The sequence below is a fragment of the Octopus bimaculoides genome, chromosome 1 (genome assembly GCF_046866305.1).
Source record: "Octopus bimaculoides isolate indiv1 chromosome 1, ASM4686630v1, whole genome shotgun sequence".
NCBI lineage: Eukaryota > Metazoa > Mollusca > Cephalopoda > Octopoda > Octopodidae > Octopus > Octopus bimaculoides.
In genome coordinates, this window is record NC_142928.1 from 53,839,031 (window position 1) to 53,863,177 (window position 24,147).

Genomic DNA, 24,147 nt, shown 5'->3' on the forward strand with positions numbered 1-24,147 from the left:
TGGATGATGCGTTGTGTTCTTGAGCAAAACGCTTCATGTTGCTCCAGTCCACTCAGTTGGCAAAAATGAGTATTCCTGCATGGACCAACATTCCGTCCAGAGGTTAATATATACACCACAAAAACTGGGAAACCAGCCCTTTGAGTCTGTATGAATTGGAAAAGATCTTTATCATTTTTTTTATATGTCATTCAATGAGTTGTTGAATTATTACAGAGTAGAATTTGTTTGCATGGATAAACTCCCATTCATTTTTCAGGATCAATAAAAAATATATATCATCATGATACTTCATTGTTTTAGATAACACTACAACCAATAGAAGTATTTTTGACAACAAACCTGCTGTAGGGATTTACATGTTATCTGATAAGAAATGTCAATCATAATCTGAGTGTTAGGAAAACTGCAGCTAAACTTCGGCTTTTGATGAAGTCAAAGTTCACATAAGGGCATGCAAACAACCAAACTGATGATTGTAAATTTAAGATTAAAATTTTTTTTACTAGCTATCACCATGAGGTTTGTGGTATTGAATAAAAGTTACCTGTCACAATGATTTATGATTTAATTGAATTGCTGAAATACATTTCTTCAGACTGAATATTACTCTAAATTTATCAAATACTAGTCCGTTTTTTGTTTATTCAATTTTGCTATAAAACTTGAAGCAATTTATGATAGTTGTATACTAATACCCATTATCATCCTAATTCAACATTTGTTTTCCATGCTGGATCTCCTAAGCAATATTTAAAGTAGTGTAAAATAGCTGCCAAGAGAATTGTAGATGTTTTTGATCCAATTCATTTTGTATATTCCTATCTTTTGAGAATATCATCAAGTGTGTTATTATCACTAACAAATATTTTCCTTTCTAAACTATCTGGATTACAATAATACCAGTGCTTTCAAACATGATATAACAAACAACCTTCACTCTTCTTAATCTATTGTTGTTCTTGTTTATTATCAGATAACGCGTTTGAGCTCTGTTATAAATAATGGTAATCTCTTTGTCTGATTGTGTTAAAGATATTTAAAAATTTCTTTTTTATATTTAGTACCAACAGAGCAAGGTGCAACAGGTTTAAATAATTTGGGAAATACATGTTTCATGAATGCTGCTGTCCAGTGTGTCTCAAACACTTGGCCCCTTACTCAATATTTTACTGGTGGCTTACATCTGTATGAGCTTAATAGGTAAGTTTACATATTAAGTTTATCAAGATATCAGTTTTTTTTAAGCTAATTACAACTAAGTAGTAGCTTTAAAAATGCTAATTGGAGATATTGACAATATTTAGAAATTCTAACAATAGCTTTTAAATACTCCTGTTTATGGGTGGTAGACTTAATCTGTTGCTTGTTTAACCCCCTCCATCTGACCCTTGGTAGCTTTTAGCAGAGTCCACTGTTGGATGAATTCAAACCAGGTTTTTTTATCTAAAAATAACTTACTTTCTTCTTCCCATCAGTTTTAGAAACCCTGAAATTGTTCATGAGTGCTGCCCTTTTCCCTTTGAGCATGAAAAAGGTTCCATCTACTGGAACCTTTAATACAAATGGTTTAATATTTAGCTTTTTTTTAATGTATGTATTCCAGTTACATCTCTAACACAGAATTTATTTCCCATACTTAACTAAAGGTTCTTGAATACAATGTACATTGACCAGTCAATTACTATGTTGTACATGGTTAATGGTTTGCCTACTTTTGTAAAACATACTGTAAATTTCTTTGATAACACTTAGGATAAAATTTTTATTTCTCCAATCGTTTTTAGTATGTTTTCATAAAATAATTCCTTATTACATTTTGATAGAATGTTAGTCATTTTTCTTAAAAATGCTTTGCAAGTTATAAAGGAATAACTTTAATTTCAGAATGAATCCATTGGGTATGAAAGGTCATATAGCTCAGCGATATGGTGAATTAGTGAAAGATCTCTGGAGCGGCTCATCAAAGACTATTGCTCCACTTAAACTCAGGGTAACAACATTTTATTTCTAATTTAAAAGAAAAATAGAACCATTATATACATATATATTTATATCATATAATATGTGTTTACATGTATTTTCTAACCATTTCTGGTAGCCTGTTCAGTGCCAAAGCTGTGAAGAAAAGGTATTTAAAAAGGTCAAGACTGTCTCTTTGCACTCTTTGCACAATTACTCCCCCTTTTTACATTTTAAGAATTTGCAGATTTTCTCATTGTCCCATATATGTTGATATTCAGTAGTAAATAGATTCTTTTTCCTAGAATCTAAGTGCATCTTGGGCAATGAGTTTGATATCCTCATCAAACCCATTACTCAAATAGATTTCTTCTTTCTTTTGTATTTTTACTAATACATTGATGACAACTGATCAGTTGACTTCCATAGTAGAGTATGTTTATATTTTGTGGCTCCAAACATTAGCAGGTTGGCTGATATTTTATTTAAAGGTTCTATCAATATTCTTTTGATCCTTTACTCTCAGCTTTGTTAATTACCTTTGTATGTCTTATTTTATTCCAGATTGCTCTAGCTAACTTATTATCCTTCAGGGAAAGTAGTATCTCAAATACATTCTCTTTAAATTCTTAGCTCAAAATTGTGTTATGCCTATAACTACCATATAGCATTCTGCCAAAACCATATAATAAGTAGTTCTGTCATAGAATCAAGGGCAGTCTCGGTTGGGTTAGTATCAAAAGGGTTGCTAGATGATTTATCTCCTTAGTCTACTGTCTCAGTTATATACATTTAGTTAAAGTAATATTGTAAATTTAAGAGTTTCTGACACCACTATAATCATCATAGTTTAATCTCAGTTTTGAGACTGATTTTATACACTCAGATGCCCTTCCTGTTGCCAACTCTCACCTGTTTCCAAGCAAAGTAATATTTCTCTGTGGCAGACATGTTCTTGTAGAATACTGGAAATGAATGACACTGCTTGTGTGATAGTAACAATCATTTTATAACTATCACACAATATCAAGACAAAGCTTGTTCTAATTGATGACTGCTTCAGGGATGCTCTAACTGACAACTATAATATACATATGTATTATAGAAAACACAGTACTGTACCTTGTACAAATGTCTTAGTAAACCATGCTCATTGTTAACTTTCCTTAGGTTGTTCTTCAGGAGTATCCCAACTTAACAATTCAGTTGGTTCCTCATATCCAAACACTTAGTGGGAGACTAATCCCCACCAAAATAATTCCATAAACAACAATTGTATTCTCACTGATAAAATTTAACATATAAAATTTTTTTGAAGTATTAAACAAGAAACAATAAAACAATTGTTTTAATCGATTGCAGTGTGAAAGACACATATTTGCCACTGAAAAACACACAAAGACTGTTTACTTCACTTGAACATTTTGACACCTATTATTATAAATGTTTAAGTGAAGTTAAGTCATATGTGTCTTCCATGCTGCATTTGTTTTTTAGTTTCAATGTAGAGTCTCAAATCCAATCCATTATCTATGCTGGTATAAGTCAGACGATTTGACCAGGGCTGGTAAGCCAAGGAGTTGCACCAGATTCCAGTCTAATTTGGCATGGTTTCTGTGGCTGAATACCTTTCTTAATGCAAATAATAAGCAATCAGATAATACTAGATTTTTTTCTTTCATTACTCCTCTCTCAATGTTGCTTTGCTGTTCATATTTGGTCACTTAAAGGAGGAACCTCTTGTCTCTTTATAAATGTGTCATGAGTTGCTTGCTTCCATGATGGTCTTTTCTTTTTCTTCATAAATTTCACAGTAGCAGACATGAGCTTTATTTAGATTTGCAGCAACTTTTCTACCTCACTTGAGATTTGAATTCTGAAATTCAAAATTATGAACTGCTCTTTGAATGTGTGACTTTGCTTCATCTAGCCCTTTAACAGTGAAGAAACAAACAACAGTTTCCATTGTTAGATCTTCAGCTTTGCTGTAGTGGTATTCAATTTCAGTGAGGTCCTTGTGTATGAGCTCTTGGTCATGTGACCAAGGTCATTTATGTGACCCATAGAAACATAAAAGTCAATTGATTGGAAGTATCAATGATTGTTTCTGATTATTTTGGAGCAACCTTTTCTAGTTCTTCAAATCCCTCAAAGTTGTCAATAAATTGACAGCAAAATTTGTTCCAAACCTCATATTTTCTCTGTAATTTGTTTCAGGTTTCTTGTGTTACCTTTACTTGAACATTGAATGATTTACAAACTTGTTTCAGTTTTGAGCCTATTTCCTTATAAAGAGTGTTTTTTAACTCATGAAAAGTTTATTGCCAATAGTTTGCTTAATGTCTTAGTAGTTCATTATCTGCAAAAGTGATGTATTTGGCAACAAACAGTTGTCTAACATTTGTATGGTGCAGTGTATGGTGCATTAGCTGTATTCAGTAGCACATGAAAAATGGAATATTTACTGTGCGCGTGTGTATGTGTGCACATGTGAAGAGAGAGAGAGAGAGGTGAAATATAAGAGTAGAAATTAATTTTCTAGCATGTACCTAATTAATAACCAAAACATTTTAATGTAAATATTTTTATTCAACAAGTAATGTTGAAACTTTTGATTGAAATAATAATTGAATTTCAACAATGGAAAAAGAAAAAAAGAAATGGAGGGCCAACACTGGATGCAATAATTAATTTGGTATTATCTCAATCATTGGCATTAAAAAAATTTGAAGTATTTTTTAATAGCACACACTATTTTGTGTGTGCATAATTTCAGTTAGACACTATTGTATACTTATATAAACAGAAGTACTTTTATCAACCATAAAGACATTATATAACTAGCAATTTGTAAAAGCATATGAATGGCAGTTTATTATCATGTGTATATTTGTTTTGAGTTATTTTAATCCATAACATCTCGTGAATTATTAATTATGTAAGAGACATTTTTGTTCAGAAGCATGAAAACATATATAGAAATTTGTGAGCAGAAAAATCAGTAAGAAATCTAGGAAATCAATTAATAAAATACAATAGAGAAGTTTATAAAGATTTGCTTTTTCATCATTTTGTATTTCATCACATACTTTTCTAATTATTGACTGCATTAAATGGTTTTTAGCATCCCCCACTTTCTCCCTTAAAAGACATTTGTGGAGAAGCAGCAGTACTGATAACTTTGTCAGACTTATGAAATTGACGTAATTGGTTGATAATCAGATTGACTTTTTTGCCAGTAGTGCTGCCTTTAGGAGAAATGTATGTAGGAAAAGAATTGAAGAAGATTATAATTCTAAGGATAAATGATTAGGAAAAAGAGTTTAGTTCTAAATGGATAAGACAAAGTAAGAATGCAATATTTTTTTAGAAGAGAAAACACTGCAATGGATTATATGGAATTCTCTCAATTTGAGATTCTTTGAACTTTGTGTGTGTAATGTCATGATGTTTTTACCTTCATCATACATCTGTATTCCACTGTTACTTATTTTTAGCTGATTGGACTGGAGCATTGAATCATAAACATCTTTAGTAAAGAAATAGTGTAATATCTTCTGTGTGGTGGGTCACTATTTGTCAAATATGCTAGGGATTAAGCCAGGTATTCAGAAATTAGAATTTAATAATGTGAGATACTTGTAGTATTGCCCCAGGTCAGTCCAGCTTAAACAAACTTACGATAAACGTAATTCCAACCTTGATTACCCTTATCTTTATTCTACATGCAAGGAACCTAGGACCACATTATCCTATATGTCCTACTGTAAGACAGCAGGATATAATTTGAGAGAAATAATTGTTTCCTACTAGATTTTTAATGTTAGTTAAACACTTGTGTGCACTATGTAAGCTCTTTATCACTGCATTTAGTAAATAGAGAAATTCTCTTAGTGTGATAATTATTCTTGATGACTCTCCAAAATAAACAAATCTTAATGCTTAAGAGAAATTGTATTTCAGTAACAAAAAAAAAACAAAAAGACCTGTTGATTAATCTTCAAGATTAAAGAATTTCATCTCATATTGTGATATTTTGTTATCTCTTTAGCTTTACATTTATTCAAATTTTTATAGGTTATGTGAATATTTACTTTGTCAGTTCTAGGTATATGTGTTTTAATTTAGTTGTTTTCCATTTTTCTCTTGACATCATTTTTACAGTGGACAATTGGTAAATATGCTCCTCGGTTTAATGGATTTCAACAACAAGATTCTCAAGAGCTTCTCAGTTTCCTTTTAGATGGATTGCACGAAGATCTCAACCGGTAATATAATTTATTTATTAACTTTTTTTTTTACTGTTTTTACAACTATTTATCCAGTCATGGAATGAAAGCTTTTCATGTCATGAGTGTTGTATGACTTATGTTATCCCTTATTTGTGCAGAAAGACTGAGTTTATAATATAGTGAAGACTTCCTGATCTTTATTGTCAAAAGTGTTTGGTATGTTGAATCATCACCTTCATTTAGCATCTGTTTTCCGTGCTGGTATGGGTTAGATGGTTTGACTGGAACGGGTAAGCTGGAGAGCTGTGCCAGGCTCCAGTCTGTTTTGGTTTGGTTTCTATGACTATATGTCCTTCCTAACACCAACTACTCCACAGAGTGTAGTGGGTACCTTTTACGTGTCACCAACACAAGTGCCTTTTACGTGTCACTAGCACAGGTGCCTTTTCATGTCACCAGCATGGCTGCCTTTTCCTCCTATGTGTCACCAGCACGGGTACCTTTTACATGTCACTGGCACTGGCCATGACTACAATTTCACTTGGCTTGATGTGTCTTCTGAAGCACAGAAAATTTCCAAAGGTCTCAATCACTTGTCTTCACCTCTGTGAGACTCAAAATCTGAAGATCATACTTCACTACCTTGTCCCATGTCTTCCTGGGTCTACCTCTTCCACAGGTTACCTCCACAGAAATTGGCACTTCTTTACACTGCTGTCCTCATCCATATGCATCCTATGACCATACCCGTACAGTCATCTCTCTTGCACACCATATCCGATGCCTGTTATACTCATTTTTTCTCTCAAGATAGTTACACTCTGTCGTATGTGCACACTGACATTGCACATCTAGCAAAGCATACCAGCTTCATTTCTTTCAAGCCTTGTCGCTTTTAAGCTACTCTAAATAGTATGGTTTCCAATTACCCCGGATCAACTAAAGCCTTGTGAGTAGATTTGGTAGACAGAAACTAAAAAAAAGTCTCTCTCTTTCTGTCTGCAGACACACACACACACACACATACATGCGCATGTCTGTGTATCTGTGTGTATCTCCAAGTGTCACTGTTATACGAGCAGGGTTTATTTTGAACCTTCTATGAAGATTTGCCCAACCAGGGTAAATATAATCTTACTTAGAAACAAGTGAGAGTTGCTAACAGCAAGGACATTTGGTCATAGAATTTGCCAAGGCAAATTTTCTATCTGACCTATGCAAGCATGTAAAAGTGAACTTTAAAACGTTGATAGTGATAATGTTGCTTGCATAAGAAAAATGTGTTTAGAAAGAATATTTTACATTTCTAAAGACCTAAATAGCCCAAGAGTACAAATTAATTAAAAAAAAAAATAATAAATATTCTTTAATTTTTCCTCCTTACATATATTTATCTTGTTCAAGGCTTGTATATTTTTCTTTGTATTCTCAATATTGTGTAAAGAGGCTAAATTTTAAAACAGTCCTTGTTTCTTATTATTTTGATGATATGTTTTTTGAAATGTTTGTGTAAATGTTTATATTTTAGGATATAATTTAATTTAGGTTTGATCATTGTTGCAGGGTCCATGAGAAGCCATATGTTGAATTGAAAGACAGTAATGGACGTCCTGATGAAGAAGTAGCACAGGAAGTAAATATTTTTTTAAAAAACTTTACCAGGAATTATTATTCTGTAATAAGAATTTTCTAGATGGAAAATAGATATTGTTTTAATGCTTTCTAGCACAGTTACTAGTTTCAAGAGGAGAAACTTTACTGCAGTTTATTCCATTTTACATTTTTACTACATAAAATACTTTAATAGGCAAGTTTTTAAACAGTTACTATATCTAACTCATAAAATTCCAAATAGGCTTGTTCTATTATTTTGTTGTTTAGCTCGGATTAGTCCTTATTGAACCATGACAAAACATTCCAGTTTTGACCATCCTATTATTTTTTATATTTTGAACTAAATTGTTCGAGGTGTCTTCATTTTCAAGGCAGTGGGGGTGTTATTTTATTAAAATTTCTATTAATTTTAAAAAGACCATATAGAGCGTTTTTAAGATATTGGATAGAGTAGTCTCCCATGAGCAATGGTTGCTGTGGTAACTGTTGAGGAAATATAGTCATTTATAATTAGTTCATTCAGTGTTGACCAAAGTTCAGTCCTTTTCTTCCTATAAATTAAAATTCTATTTGCAGAACTGAGATGAAGATACCTATGGAAGTATACAGTTTCACATTAGCTAATTTTTAATAATTCAAACCACTGTAGTAATTTTTTTCCTTTTTCTATTAGCCATAAGAAATCCTCAAATCTTGTATTTAAAACAAAATGAAAGTAAGATAGATTAGTTAATGATGTAAACCTTCACAAGCCAACAGCATCAGTTTAGTTATTGTGTTTAGAATATAGAGGAGGAATAAATATTGATTTCAAAGTTTGGCACAAGGCCGGCAATTTTATGGGAGTGGGCTAGTCAGTTACATTGATCCTAGTGTTCAATTGGTACCTTTTTATCAACTCTAAAAGAGGACCTTAGTGAAATTTGAACTCAGAATGTTAAGTCAGAGGAAATGCTGCAAAGCATTTTTTTCTAGTGAAGTAACAATTCTGCCAGTTCACCATCTTAGAGCAAACAGATATTAAATACACTGAGAAGTTACAAGAAAGTTTAAAGTGGTAAATTTAATGAAAGCCATTAAAGTCTTGAAATCATGTAAAACATTATTTGTATCATTCTTTTCATGAGTTTTATGTTTGTTTTGCAGGCTTGGGAAAATCATGTACTTCGTAACCAGTCAATTGTCGTTGATTTATTCCATGGTCAATTGAAATCTCAAGTACGGTGTAAAGAATGTGGTCATGTCAGTGTCCGCTTTGACCCTTTCAACTATTTGTCATTACCTTTACCAATGGACAGCTGTGTTCATTTGGAAGTTATTGGTTAGTTACCTTCATATTTATATACGTTTTTTCAGTATCCACTTTTTGCTATTGATTTTCATTTTGTCTACTTTTGTTCTGTTTGCTGGATGGTAGGTAGTAAAAACCTAAGTGTAAAAGGAAAATGAATGGACCTGTAAGTATGTGTATAATTCTTTTTTTCTTTTGTGGCTAGGATAATTTGTCAGGGGATTTGGTGCAACAATGGGCCTCAGAAATAATATGCAGGTTCACCATGGTGGACATGCCCAGAAACATCAATCACTGCTTTGTTGCCTTATGGGTGAATATAAGAACAGGAATGCTGATTCTGAAAGAAAAGCAAACTGTGCAATCAGTTTTCATGTAGTTTCCTACAACCTGCATCTAGGAAAGGGTTAGTCATCTTGTGTTGCTCTAGCAATGGGATCTATCTATTTCACAGAAGAGTAATGCTGGGAAGCATAAATTCTAAAGCTTCATTGCATAAGTATTATCTCTTGCAATGAGGATTTCTGATTTCTAAAATCTGATACCAAAGAAGAGCCTGGGATGTCTGGTGATGGAACAAGTCTGGATGTGTAGGAAGATTCTAATCATGCCTACCCTCTATATGTCATCTTGTGTGGTAGTAGTTGGCAGCTACCTCAAGCAGCTGTATGTAGAGACAGTGCTGATTGCTCCATTTGGAGAGGAGCCTAGGTAAAAGCATTTCTCAAATCATTCACTCAGAACAGTTGCTGAATAGGAGACAAAGCCAAAAGTGCTGCTCAGACTTGTCATATAGAATATGAAACCTTTTGTTGTCTGTTATGGAACATGCTGACTTCAAAATAGAACATCTCTCATAGCCAGTGAACTGATGTTTGAGACCAGGCTGTTTAAAAGGGCTCTCTTGTTTAGGTTGATAAATGTTACACATTCTTTGGAAAATCATTGGCATTGTTGGGAAGAATGCTCTGTTACCATAACTGCCAAAGCCCAGTTATCATCTGATGTTGCCTTACCTAGTATCTGTGCACCAGTCATGTTGTCTGTCAATCAGCCTAAGGACTTCTAACAGCTACTAACTACAGTCATCCTCATGGGTGATTTTAATAAATGGAAGATTATACAAACTTGGAACTGTAATTGGAGACTATGACAATGGAAAAATTAACAGCAGCAGTTTCAGATTCCTTTGTGTGTGCCAGCGATGATGTCATTATTACCAATATTATCCAGCAAAAATATATTCAAAACCTCATGACATTGTTGTTTTCATTATTGTTGGATAAATAGGTCTTAATGATGTTTGGCTCACCTAGTGACAAATATGAAATTACAAATGTGCCCCTTAAAATAAAGAGCACACAAAACTAGAGCCCAACTTCTGCCAACTCAAAAGCCTTGTTATTTGTAAGGACTTTTGCCATTCTGTAGCTATTAAGTTAAAAGTTTTAGTCTTTCTTCTTCTCTGGAATCAACTTGGATAACAAATTGCTGTTGTTCAGTTTCACACTCTTTGCTGCTAATGTTGAGGCCTTCAGATTCAAAATAAAGTAGCATCAACACTGGTTTCATGACTAACATACACAAAGCTCCCAGAACAACTAGAACAATTCCTCTTTATATTTAAATGCAGTAGTTGTAGGTTTTTCTGGCTGAAGTTCAATCTACTCTTCAAACCCTGAAAACTGAATAGTGGATTGCCAAAAGCTCAGGAAATTCAGCTGCTTTTAGGCAGGAACAACTCGCATAATTTATGATACAAGGAAAATTCTCTATGACCCCAGGAACTGTTTCATGACACCAGTCAAATCAGCTGACAACATGTCACCAATCAAAGTTAACTTAAAAATCAAATGGAGTGCTAGGGGAAAACACTACACCAGCTGCCAAATCAGAGCATTCCAGTGGATTCAGCAGTGGAGAATTGCTAATTTTGCATGAGGGCACTTTGGCTGATGCTTCAGAAGCAAATATCCAGAAGTCTAAACACTAGCTATATGCAAATATCACGACCATTTATAAAGGCAAGGGAAACAAATTTTTCTGTCCTAACTGTAAGGGACAGCACTCCTGTTTTTTACAGGAGAAAGTCCTAATCGAGTTTATACTGAAGAGACTGGTCCAATCAATAATAGAGAACATAATCGGGCTTATGCAAACCCGAGATTGACAAGAGCTTTGTGACAAGGCAGCTTGAAAACAATTTAAATCTGTTTGTCATTCACCAAAAATTGAACATCTGTTTGATGACTTCAGAAAATTTTGTTACCCATACAAATTCAAAAACCTTCTACACCAGCTCTGTACAAGAATGATTTCTTATGTTGTTGATGAACAGAAGTTGAAACTATTCAGGGTGAAAATGTAAAACAAGAACTTTTTAATGATTTTCTCAATATCCAATGATCATCTGGTTTCTTATTTCTAGACATATACATAGTATTGTATCAGATTTGATTGCAGATCCTTTCCAATTTTCATAGTATTTTTCATACATAGCTGTAAGTTACTGTCTCTTATCTTTGTATGTATGTATGTATGTATGTATGTGTGTATACATGTGGAGCGTTGCTGAGAGAGGTCAATGAACATGCCCATAACACCAAAGATTCTTTGAAAGCTGCCATAGTCAAAGTAATGTCCAAAATAAACCAGGACCACTTGAATCGAGCATGTAGATGATTTAGATCTTATATAGAAGTAGTTGTTGAAGCTGAAGGTGGCTTTATTGAATAACATTATAGAAAAGAAGGTTTATTTTTATCCTGATAGCATTTTTTGATAAATAAAGTTATCTGTTATATTACTGTCTTCAAATATCTTACGCACCCTGTATTTATAGTTTTTCTACCTGGCCAGCTCCTGTCATCCATCCTACTCATGCATGCATGGAAGATGGATCTTAAATGATGATGCAATACATATATAAAATGATATATATGAATGTAAGATCCAAGGATCAATGTGTAGGAAGAAAGTGAGCTTCAAGCAATCTGTAGAAAATATTAAAAAACAACTTTCAGGAACAGTAATGGTTTATTGGGGCGGAAGTTTGTGGATTTTTTCCATATTGAAGTATGATAAACTGAAAAAAATTATTTTGTATGTCATGGTAAGCAGCTAGGGTTGCCAGGTATGTGAATAAAAATCCAAGGGTTAAGGAATGGAGTAGATAAAATCCAGGCTACACATTTCACAGCAAGTGGAACCTTGGAAGATTCCACTCGCTATGAAACATACATAGTCCAGATTTTATCAACTCCATTCCTTAACTCTTGGATATATATATAGTAGGAAATTTTATATAAAATTTGAATATAGAAATTGATAGCTTATAGATATTTATAGTTGAAGTTTTACCTATGGTAGAGGGTCATCATTGTTTAACGTCTGCTTTCCATGCTAGTATGGGTTGGACGATTTGACTGAGGACTGGCGAACCAGATGGCTGCACCAGGTTCCAATCTGATCTGGCAGAGTTTCTACAGCTGGATGCCCTTCCTAATGCCAACCACTCCGAGAGTATAGTGGGTGATTTTACGTGCCACTAGCACGAGGGCCAGTCAGGCGGTACTGGCAAAGGTCACGCTCAAATGGTGTTTTTTACGTGCCACCTGCACAGGAGCCAGTCCAGCAGCACTGCCAATGACCTCGCCGGAATGTTTTGTTCACATGCCACCAGCACAAGTGCCAGTAAGGCGACGCTGGTAACGATCACACTCAAATGGTGCTTTTTACATGTCACCGGCATGGAAGCCAGAGAGCTGCTCTGGCAATGATCATGCTCAGATGGTGCTGTTAGCGCTCCACTGGCACGGGTCATTGAATTTGGTTCGATATCGATTTCACTTGCCTCAACAGGTCTTCACAAGCAGAGTTTAGTGTCCAATGAAGGAAAGGTATGCATAAGTGGGTTGGCTACATCCCTGGCAAAGACCATGGGTTATGGTCTCACTTGGCTTGCCAGGTCTTCTCACGCACAGCATATTTCCAAAGGTCTCGGTCACAAGTCATTGCCTCAGTGAGGCCTAATGTTCGAAGGTCGTGCTTCATCACCTCATCCTAGGTCTTCCTGGGTCTACCTCTTCCACAGGTACCCTCAACCGCTAGGTTGTGGCACATTTTCTCACAGCTATCCTCATCCATTCTCGCCAAATGACCATACCAGCGCAATTGTCTCTCTTGCACACCACAACTGATGCTTCTTAGGTCCAATTTTTCTCTCAAGGTACTTACACTCTGTCGAGTATGCACACTGACATTACACATCAATTGGAGCATACTAGCTTCATTCCTTGCGAGCTTACGCATGTCTTCAGCAGTCACAGCCCATGTTTCACTGCCATGTAGCATGGCTATTCGTATACATGTGCCATACAGTCTGCCTTTTACTCTGAGCGAGAGGCCCTTTGTCACCAGCAGAAGTAAGAGCTCTCTGAACTTTGCCCAGGCTATTCTTATTCTAGCAGCTACAATTACAGTGCACCCTCCTCCACTACTGGCTTGGTCACCTAGGTAATGGAAGCTATCAATTACTTCGAGTTTTTCTCCCTGGAATGTGGCAGAAGTTGTTCTCTGCACATTTCCAGTGTTTATTGCTCCTGAGCATCTGTCACATACAAAAACTATCTTCCCAGTTAACCTTCCTTTGATATTTCTGCACCTCTTATGTGTCCATAGTTTACACTGGGTACATCTTATGGAGTTTCTACCTACACCTTTTCTACAGATCAAGCAGGGCCATCTACCTGAAGGGGTTTGTGGTTTGTCTACCTTCCTACTTATTAGGACTTTGGTTTTAGCTAGGTCGACTCTAAGGCCCTTCGATTCTAATCCTTGCTTCCACACCTGCTATTTTTCTAGTTCTGATAGTGACTCAGCAATTAGAGCAAGGTCATCAGCATAGAGGAGCTCCTAGGGGCATCCTGTTTTGAATTCCTGTGTTATTGCCTGGAGGACTATGATAAATAGGAGGGTCTGAGGACTGAACCTTGGTGGACCCCTACCTCTACCTTGAATTCTTCACTGTACTTGTTGCCAACCCTCACCTTACTGACAGCGTCCCTATACATGGCTCGCACAGCTCTCACTAACTATTCATCTATCCCTAGTTTCCTCATTGACCACCAGATAAGGGGATCGGGGGACCCTGTCAAAGGCTTTCTCCATGTCAACGAAAGCCAGGTACAGAGGTTTATCTTTGGTTAGGTATTTCTCCTGCAGCTGTCTTACCAGAAATGTAGCATCAGTGGTGCTTTTCCCTGGCACAAACCCAAACTGCATCTCATCTAAACTGACTCTCTCCCTAATTAGTTGGGCTATGACCTTCTCCGTGACCTTCATTACCTGATCGAACAACTTGATACATCTGTAATTATTTGTATCTATACATTATAAATTGTTTCATTCAGTTGTCCTACATTTTCTCATCATTGTATATGTAGTTATTTATGAAATATGTAGTTATTTATTAAAAAAAAAACAAAAGAAAAAGATTAATATATTTCTACTTGACATATTGCACTTCTGTGGATGAATTTTCAGATTCTAGATTTTTAATTTTTGAATTTGTAAAACTTAAACAATTCATATTTTTTTTAGGAATATGAAAATTGGTCTAAAATTTTATTTTAAATGTTTTTCTATTTTCAGTGATATGGTTAGATGGTTCTGTTCCAGTAAAGTATGGTCTTAGACTTAACATGGATGAAAAATATAAAACTTTAAAGAAAGAACTTAGTAAACTCACTGACATTGCTGCAAACCAAATCCTTTTTGTAGAAATATTTGGCTCAATTGTAAAGGTAAGTTTTGATATCATCGACAGTAATTTTAATTGAGTAAGAGTAGTTAGGCATCAGAGGCTTCATTTATGTAAGACATATAATGTAAATGGATGAATTATGTTAGGTGAAAACTTGCAATGAATTAATAGCCTGGTAGATATAAACCAAAGAAAATATGGTAGCAAATGTTAAGGCCATTTCGGAGAATACTGGACCTGAAAATGACATATGTTATGAAAGTGTCTGACAAGATGCTGTATTGCTTCCGAGTCCAATATATTTTAATATGGAAGAAGAAAAGAAAAGGATGAAGAGAAATGTTGATTAATGAATAAGCTAAACAAATCAGGATAACATTAGAGTTGCAGGCATAACTGTGTGGTTGAGAAGTTCACTTCCCAACTCCATGATTTGGAGTTCAGTTGAATTGCATGGCACTATGGACAAGTGTCCTCTATTATAGCTCCAGGCTGACCAAAGCCTTGTGAGTGGATCTGGAAGACAGAAACTGAAAGAAGTCCTTTGTGTATGAATATATGTGTGTTCATGCATACTCATATGTGTGTCTGTGCATTTGTTTATATTTGCATTTCTTCTGAAATCATGACTTGAAAACAGAAGAATTAAGGCTGTAAAGTAATGAAACAGTAATGTATTCATCTAACCCATGCTAGCATGGAAAAATGGATGTAAAAGCAAATGAATTACTATCATCTTGGCATACTAAATGTTTGTTATCTTATTTTATATTTTGAATTGTTTTTGAAGGGGATACTCCACTCAGAAAAGTTTATTCTAATTTAGTAAAAATTAAAACATTTGAGAATGTATATGCTTTTAAGATTTTAGAATTTTATAAAAATAACTTTTCTTATTTTCTTGTTTTGCTTTTGGGAAACGATAAAATAGATTGTGATTGATATTCTTTCTGGAAAGTAAAAAAGCATTACAGAAAAATTGCAACAAATGACTATTTTCAATAATGTTTTTGCATATAAATACTTATTTTGAAAATGAATTTCATCGTAAAATAGTGTATTTTTAAACTAGAGTAACCAAGTTATAGATATTCCAGTTGTATAAAGATATTGTTTTACTTTTTCTTGTATTGTAGACGCTACCTCAAGATAATCAAAAAGTTCGAACTCTACTTGGAGGAAGTCTATATGCTTATGAGTTACCTCCTCCTGCCTCAAATAGTGACACTGATATTGGTTCAACAGATTCATCAATTGCAATTATTACAGCTTCTGTCAGCACTACAACTAATTCTACAGCAATTCCAACAACAGCTGGGAAAGAATGTATTGGGTTAAGTGAAATACAAAGGGGATTATCAACAAGTGAGTCCTTTTAAATTTGTTTTATTAAACATTTTCAATGAGAATAAAAAGCAAGACAGTTTTTCACTCTTGTACAATCTTTTTATTTACCCTACAGGAAGAAGTCCATATCACAGTGTAAACAAGAATGGATCAAATTCTGGCTCACTTCCTCAAAACAATAGTTGGGACTCCCCATCTCAAAATTCAGACTTTTCTTCTCATTCCTGCCTGACTAATGGTAATTCTGGAAGCAGTAATGGCCATTCACGGAATCCAAGTAATGCCAGTTCTTGTAGTAGCTCACTAAGTGACAGTTTAACACGATCTGTTGGTGATGTTTTCAAAGGATTTATTATTGCAGTTCATAGGAAGATGGTAAGTCTTTGTGACAAACTGTAATTTCAAATATTGTAATGTTTAAATTTCATTGCGTGTGTGTTTGTGTGTGTGCACGCGCACTTGCATTTCACATTAGGAATGTAAATTTCAAATACCTAGATGTGTGATGCCAGTTGCCATAATCATAAATAATTCTTGCCCCCTTGAAATTGAGTACTGTTTTTGAACTTCTCTCCTGTGCATACAAATACACACATACATGTATATGTATATATGAATGTATATTTTGGCATCATCATTATCATGTTTTTTAAAGCCTTTCGACTTTTAATTTAGAAACAAAAATAGTTTTTGCATCAAAATTATTTTTATACATACTTTCATGCATATTTGTTAGAAGATTTCAAAGCAAAGCTGTCATATGGATTTCAACCATGATATTCTTATAATTAAACATACATTTTACCTCATACAGGAAAATTAAAATACAATGAAACCAAAATATCTAAGTAATGATAAAAGGTAATTTTCAACTATGAGAGAATAAGTGTGAGAAAATTTAATTGGTTAAAGTGTGTTTGAAACGATATGGGTTCTAATAGCATTTTACTAATGAAGAGATATGATGCTAACATGTAGCTACCAGATAATGCATGTGTTGATATGCCACTTTGTATTGTCCTGCAAAATCATATTATTGATTGGTGGGAGACAAATCAAACCTAGTATTTCAGCTTCTCAACACTTTTCCAAATATTCTGTAGCATTTCAAATAACTATCTCCTGTCTTATCTCTTTTATTAGTTATAGACTCTTGTTACTCTGCTTCACAAAATGACATATCCATATCTTTTAGCTTTACAAACTGGGATGCCCACATCACTTCAGATATACTTCTGTCTGTTGATAGCTTGATCCATCTTCTTGATTAATAGTTTGAAGCCATCCTCCCAGCCTAACAGCATGGAACATTCACAAACTCCCTACTTTTTGATTTGTCTCCTTACCTAGTAGATTGATTGTCTAGTTTAGCTGTGCTTCTGTCTTATGTACCTTGCAACCTTCCTTTACTCATTGCCTGACTGAGCCACTACTTAAAATAACATCCAGCTCATTCTAGAGAAGCATAAAAACCTCACCACACAGGAATAGTTGCAATGCCAGTAGTCTCATTGCATGCCACCTATGATATATGCAAAGGAACAGCAACTGTAGTGCTTTGACAATTACTTACCTCTGTTGTGACTATCTACAGAATCTACTTATATTCGGAAATACAATGGACAATGGAGAGAGTGTAACATATCCAGTCTGTCACACTGCATCTGTGGGAGGATTCATCTCTATATATTTAGGTGTGAAATATGGCATTCAACTTAACTGAGAAATGATATAACATTGAAGATGGATATATGGGTTGTGCCTTGTCATTCATTAGATTGACTGTTTGTCATGGAAGTACTCAATCAAAGCTGATCCGGTTTACTCAAGTGCAACAATCGAAAAGATAATGAAGAGGTAACTGGGAACACAACCAGTCCCTAAAAATAATAGACTAACTTAACAGATTTAAGTAAACTTGGATTCAATTCAAACCTAGTTAGGACATTTATGTTACCTCTATATTTTATGTATACCTCTGTGTGTGAGTGTAGTATACATTTAAAAAAACATTCAGATTTTCCTAATGTTTTTACTGTATAAAATGTCATTCTTCAAAAAAGTAATATTCTCAACAAAACTTGAAATACTTATTGGCTTTATATGTTGTATAAAAGCTCTCAAATCAGCTTTTAGTGTAAGGATTTGGTATATTTGCCTAAAATACATTATTGATGCCTTGCATATTGGTGAGAAAGGAGCTTTTTTTCATTTTTAGATCCATGTGGATGACTATTTCTTGTCATCTCAGAAAGCCCATCCAGATCTGTTTGGTACACCTTTAATTTTACCATGTCAAGAAAGCACATCTAATCAGAATCTTTACCAATTTGTCTGGACTCAAGTGGCCCGCTTAGTGAGCCCACTACCACCATCAGAAGCTAAGATTCCGAATCATGCACAAGACTGGTTTGTATTTTTATTTTTCTCTATCTTAAGTTGTATATTTTCCATTTGATGATAGAATTTGTCAGTATGCTTCTACACCATCCAACTTATATAGGAAACTAATGCTTTTAAGTTTGGTACCGGCTTTAATATATCTATAATTTTAGTGAGTTTTTGTTTATTGCTAAATATGCTATTTGGATTATATAAAATATATAGACACCATGTATAAAACTTAATGTGATAAGGTTAAGATACTAAGGCTATTCCATACTATTTCTGTTGCATCCCCGAGCAAGCCACCTCACTTCAGCTTTACTTTTCATTTTCACAGTAGCAGGAAAAAATGCATGTGTGTAACTTACTGAAATCTATTCTGTTTATACTGTACAAAATTGATATTATGATTATATTTAGATGAAAGTGGTAGTTTTGTATCAATGAATCAAACCTAATGAACTAGGTTTCTGTAAAAAGCTGCATGGAGCTGAATCAAACTGTTTTAGATAATATCTATAACTCCTACTCAATGTGTTGAGTGCCTCTTTCGTTTGTCTGTCCACACATCTGTAAAAGTGCCCATGTGGCGTCATGTAAAAGCACCTGTGCAGTGCCACGTAAAAGTGCCGATGCAGTGCCATGTAAAAGAGCCCGTGCAGCACCATGTAAAAGTGCCCATGTCATGTCACGTAAAAGCACCCAGCATGCTCTGTAAAGTGGTTGGCATTAGGAAGGGCATCCAGCCATAAAAGTCATGCCAAATCAGGCTGGAGTCTGATGCAGTTCCCTAGCTTGCCAGCTCTGACCAAACTGTCCAACCCATGCCAGTATGGACAGTGGATGTTAAATGATGATATATATATAAATCATCATCATCATCATCATCATCATCGTTTAACGTCCGCTTTCCATGCTAGCATGGGTTGGACGATTTGACTGAGGACTGGTGAAACCGGATGGCAACACCAGGCTCCAATCTAAATTTGGCAGAGTTTCTACAGCTGGATGCCCTTCCTAACGCCAACCACTCAGAGAGTGTATATATATATATATATATATATATATATATATATACACATACACATACACATACACACATACACAAGTGGTATTATATTAAATGACAACTTTTTAAAAATTTCAATTTATTATATCCTGCACATTAATTTCTAAATGGAAAATATTTTGTGGTTTTAAATCAGAAACAACATTTGCTACAGGGAAAATTACTAAATTATCAATTACTTTTTAGTGATGACAGTCTTGGCTATGAATATCCATTTACACTTAAAGTGGTTCAGAAAGATGGTTTTGCCTGTGCCTGGTGTCCTTGGTACAAGTAAGTAACCTTGTTCAGATACTAAATTTTATTGATGTCAGAAATTCTAAAATAATTTTGTATTGCATTTTAATCAATCAAAAAGTACTGTTAATTCATAACCTTTAGCAACATTCTTTTTGTTCCAAATTTACTTTATTTATTGGCTACATGTATATAAGCTTTGTAATAAAATAACTTTTGCTGTATTGGTGTAGCACAGTAGCTAGTGTTAACATATCTGATGGAGTGAGCATTAAAAATGTATTAGAAATAATTATGCAGTGAAGAAAACCATTATTAAACAATAACTAATATTATTTTAGTTTTCCTACAAGTCTTATTCTTACCTCACCAATGAAATGTACCTTCATTAAATGTGTTGAAGTAGTGATGTACGAATGAAAACTTGAATTGCTTGTCCAATATACTGTGGTCAATTCATTTTGAATTACCTCTAGATAATCAATTTTTGCTTTAAACTTTAACATATATCTCAATTTATGTTAATAAGTACAATTTAACTTTATCTTTTGACTTTATTTTAAATCACAGATTTAACAAATATTGTTGCTTTAAAAATATTTCATTATAAACTTGTTAACATTTTTTAATGCTTTGATATTGCATATCGTTGAATAATTATTATTTGAAAATATGTCATTGATATTGTCAATGAATGTTCTTTCTGCTATAGGTTCTGCCGAGGCTGTGTAATTGATTGTAATACAAACGTATTTAACTTTGGTAGCTCATTTGTGGCTATTGACTGGGAACCTACAGCTTTGCATCTGCGATACCAAACAAGCAATGAGAAGGTAAATAAATCGAAATAAACTACTTTTAGTTACTTAAGGTCTTCTATGCAATTGTAATCACTTTTGTTCTACTTATTCAATGTTTTCAATTAATATTTATGTCTATCAAATTGTTCAGTCTTTTGTTGTAAAATTTTATTTGATATTATTTAAATCATTAACAAATAAAGTCAATCACTACATCAAAGTGACTGTTCCATGTTACTACTACTTTAACCCCAGGCAGATCATCCGCCAACTGGTTATCAACCTGCCTGGGGTTAAACTAGTAGTAACATAGAACAGTCACTTTGATGTAGTGATTGACCTGTTAGTATAGTTATTACTCTGACCCATTTTTGAGATTTTACAACTAGCTATTTTGCTTATTTAAATCATTGTTCTCTGAACATGTATGTAAACTGATTTATACACTTTCAAGCCTTTTCACCATTTTGTGTTCTGAAGTAAAACTAAAAACCACTCGAGATACAAAGATTGCAACAAAATTATTACTCTTGGTTTAACATTGGTTTTCCCACAACAATGTGCTTTTGTTTTTCTGTCTTACAAAATGTCATCTCTGAGACTTGTTTGTTGGGTCTGATCTAGCTCATTCTAAGTTGTACTTGGTTCCTGTTCTCTGTATTATCTGCTTTCATTTCAAGTTTTACGCATTTCATGTTGCACATCTAACAAATCACTCTCAGTTCTTTCCAGCCTCTCTGTTTATCTTACACATTTAGAAGCAAATTATTTACTTCTGGTGAATTATTATCAATGCACTTGACACTTTTTTAAAGTTAATCTTCATTAACTTGCCTGATTTACAATTTCCTCTCTTGTGATCTCATTAGTTGCATTATCTAGATAATATTGAGCACCTCCCCATCAGTGTAATGAAGGTGTACAGGTACCTTTTCTAGCTTTCCTATGCAACTGAATCAACTCTCTAATATGTTTCCCTAAACTTCCATATTGAGTCTGATATAGAGCCAATTTGTTTGCATGTACATATACCTGAGACAGCAAATCTTAAATTCTTTTGAGAGAATTCCACTAAAGGATAAATAAAAATTATTGAAGGCTGATAACTCACTAAAACCTTAATTCATTATTTTGTGCATGATGAAATTATTTGCAATATTTACAGATATAGATTACTTTGAAAAATATTTAAAATCTGTTATTGCAAATTGTTGAATACATCTTATATTTCAAATCAAAATATGATTTTAGTTAAAAATGAGCAAAACATGTTCTCAAATTTTTTTGTTTCCTTTCCTATTTATTAGTTTATTCAAGAGCATCGTAGTGTAGAGGAAAGTCGCAGACTACAAACAGAACCCATTGATCTTGACACGTGCCTTCAAGCATTTACTAAAGAAGAAGAGCTTGGGGAAGATGAACTCTACTGCTGCTCCAAATGCAATAAACACTGTTTAGCATCAAAAAAGCTTGACATTTGGCGATTACCACCTATTTTAGTAAGTAAAAGTTTGAATAAGTGATTAATTTCTCCAGTATATTTTATGTCTTCAAATTCATTTCCTGAGCTTATTACTTAATTCCACCAAATTTTTGAATATCAAACATAATTTCTGAAATTTTCGGAGTATGAAATTCTGTGAAAATAATTACTTCTCTAATTACTGTGATTATTCATTAGTTGAATTTATGTTGAATTTAATTTAGTGTAATTCATTATTGAGTTGAGATAGTTTGTATTACTATTGCATGCCTATTAATTCAAATGTTGACATCTCTTTTATTAAAATATTATGTCTGTCAAATACTGGTATCATGGACAAGACAAAATAACAGTTAAACATTTCTAATTTTATTTCTATATTACTCCTTGCTATTCATGAATTCTATCATTTTATTGTCATTACTTACTACCCTAAATAATTATTTCTTGAGAAATAACAAAGTTTAAATGCATTTTTCATTTGTTTTTACTTTTTCTTCTTCAGATTATAAATTTGAAGCGCTTCCAGTGTTTAAATGGGCGCTGGGTTAAATCTCATAAAATTGTCAAGTTTCCTTTCAAAGACTTTGATCCTAGTTCTTATATAGCACCTCGTGCCAGACAATACAAGAAAATAAACACTGATCATATAGAACTGACCAATATTAGTGAAGAAGACCAATGCAATCGTAATGTAATTAAAAATGGTGTCACCAACCATGAAAGTAGTAATTTTGCTAATGAATCTAGTTCCCTTCCAACCATTCCTACCATTCAAAAAGAACCTGTTTCTAATCATGTAGAAAATTGCTTACAGCCTTGCTCCAATTCAGGTAAATAGTATTTGGTTTTCAGATTGTAATGCAGTTTATTTCTTATAAGAAAATTATTTCAGTTGTAATTTAGATTATTTTTTTATATTTCACATATCTTTATATCATATAAAAAAAGAATTTTTATCATTCAAAACATGTTAAACTAAAATTCTTCTTGTTTGTTCTTCCTTTTTTGTAGTTTAGTTTTTATATTCTTAACTTACTCAGTATATTTACTTTTCATCACATATTTATGTAGAGTTCTTTATATGAATGTTGTTTGTTACATTGAATAAGTACAGTTTAGTTAATGTGTTTAGTTTTGTTTACATTGTTAGTATTTGTCTTTCTCAATAATGTTTTATATAGGAGTATAAAACTTTTATTTAGAAAGATGTAGTTAAAGGAACAATGAGTAGCTATAGAGGTGTGTAAATAGTTAGAACTATTAAGAGAAGGGGTTGGTTAAAATAAGATAAATATTGTGATATTCTGTAGGAAACACTATTGTATATTCTACTCACATTGATAATTCTTCAATATTGTTTGAATTCATTATCATGGATGTTCAGGATTTGGTTGTGGTACAGATTTATTCTGTTAGGAATGACTTGTATCTTACTTGAATATAATCAAACAATGAGTTCTCTCCACACCTAGAACATTTCACATTGTCACTTCACACACCATCATTTGGAAGTAGACAAAACATTGACTGGTTGATTCCGTTTGTACAAACTTTTTCTATAATAGATTCTTGCATCCAGCTGATTCCCAAGCTGCAGTACATTTTGATTTGCTGTCATCACAGTTTTTGCCATCCACTCTTCCTTTCAAGATGTGAAAGCCTACCTGCTTTTGTTATTCTGGTGGGACAGTTATTTGTTACACAACCATTCATGGCTGTGTGGTTAAGTAGTCCACTTTGAAACTGCATAATTCCATATTTGATCCTACTGAATAGCACTCTGTGAGTGTTGAAGCCCATCAAATATATGTGTATATTTCTACATTGGCAAATGTTGTAAGCATCAGCAAAAAAATTTGTGTTCTTCGAAGACTGCTAAGCTGCTGATACTCCTTTGTCACTCTGACGTAAAAAAATGCACTGAATGAATAAAAGACCTACTGCAAATCTGTAACCAAGT

General features: G+C 33.7%; 1 protein-coding gene across 8 annotated transcripts in view; it reads left to right on the forward strand.

Moving 5' to 3' along the window:
* The window catches only part of LOC106879368 (ubiquitin carboxyl-terminal hydrolase 32), a 161,711-nt gene that overhangs the window by 125,357 nt on the left and 12,207 nt on the right, over positions 1 to 24,147 (forward strand). For 4 of the 8 annotated variants that reach the window (XM_089350953.1, XM_089350966.1, XM_089350951.1 and 1 more), the window contains exons 19-31: positions 1,065 to 1,203; positions 1,888 to 1,993; positions 6,127 to 6,230; positions 7,740 to 7,827; positions 8,955 to 9,129; positions 14,752 to 14,903; positions 16,000 to 16,228; positions 16,326 to 16,585; positions 18,429 to 18,619; positions 19,851 to 19,937; positions 20,614 to 20,734; positions 22,009 to 22,200; positions 22,690 to 23,017. In XM_089350953.1, coding sequence (XP_089207079.1) covers positions 1,065 to 1,203; positions 1,888 to 1,993; positions 6,127 to 6,230; positions 7,740 to 7,827; positions 8,955 to 9,129; positions 14,752 to 14,903; positions 16,000 to 16,228; positions 16,326 to 16,585; positions 18,429 to 18,619; positions 19,851 to 19,937; positions 20,614 to 20,734; positions 22,009 to 22,200; positions 22,690 to 23,017 — 2,172 coding nt within the window. The remainder of the gene's footprint in view (positions 1 to 1,064; positions 1,204 to 1,887; positions 1,994 to 6,126; positions 6,231 to 7,739; positions 7,828 to 8,954; positions 9,130 to 14,751; positions 14,904 to 15,999; positions 16,229 to 16,325; positions 16,586 to 18,428; positions 18,620 to 19,850; positions 19,938 to 20,613; positions 20,735 to 22,008; positions 22,201 to 22,689; positions 23,018 to 24,147) is intronic. The other 4 variants (XM_089350965.1, XM_089350976.1, XM_089350956.1 and 1 more) reach the window with 1 other exon arrangement.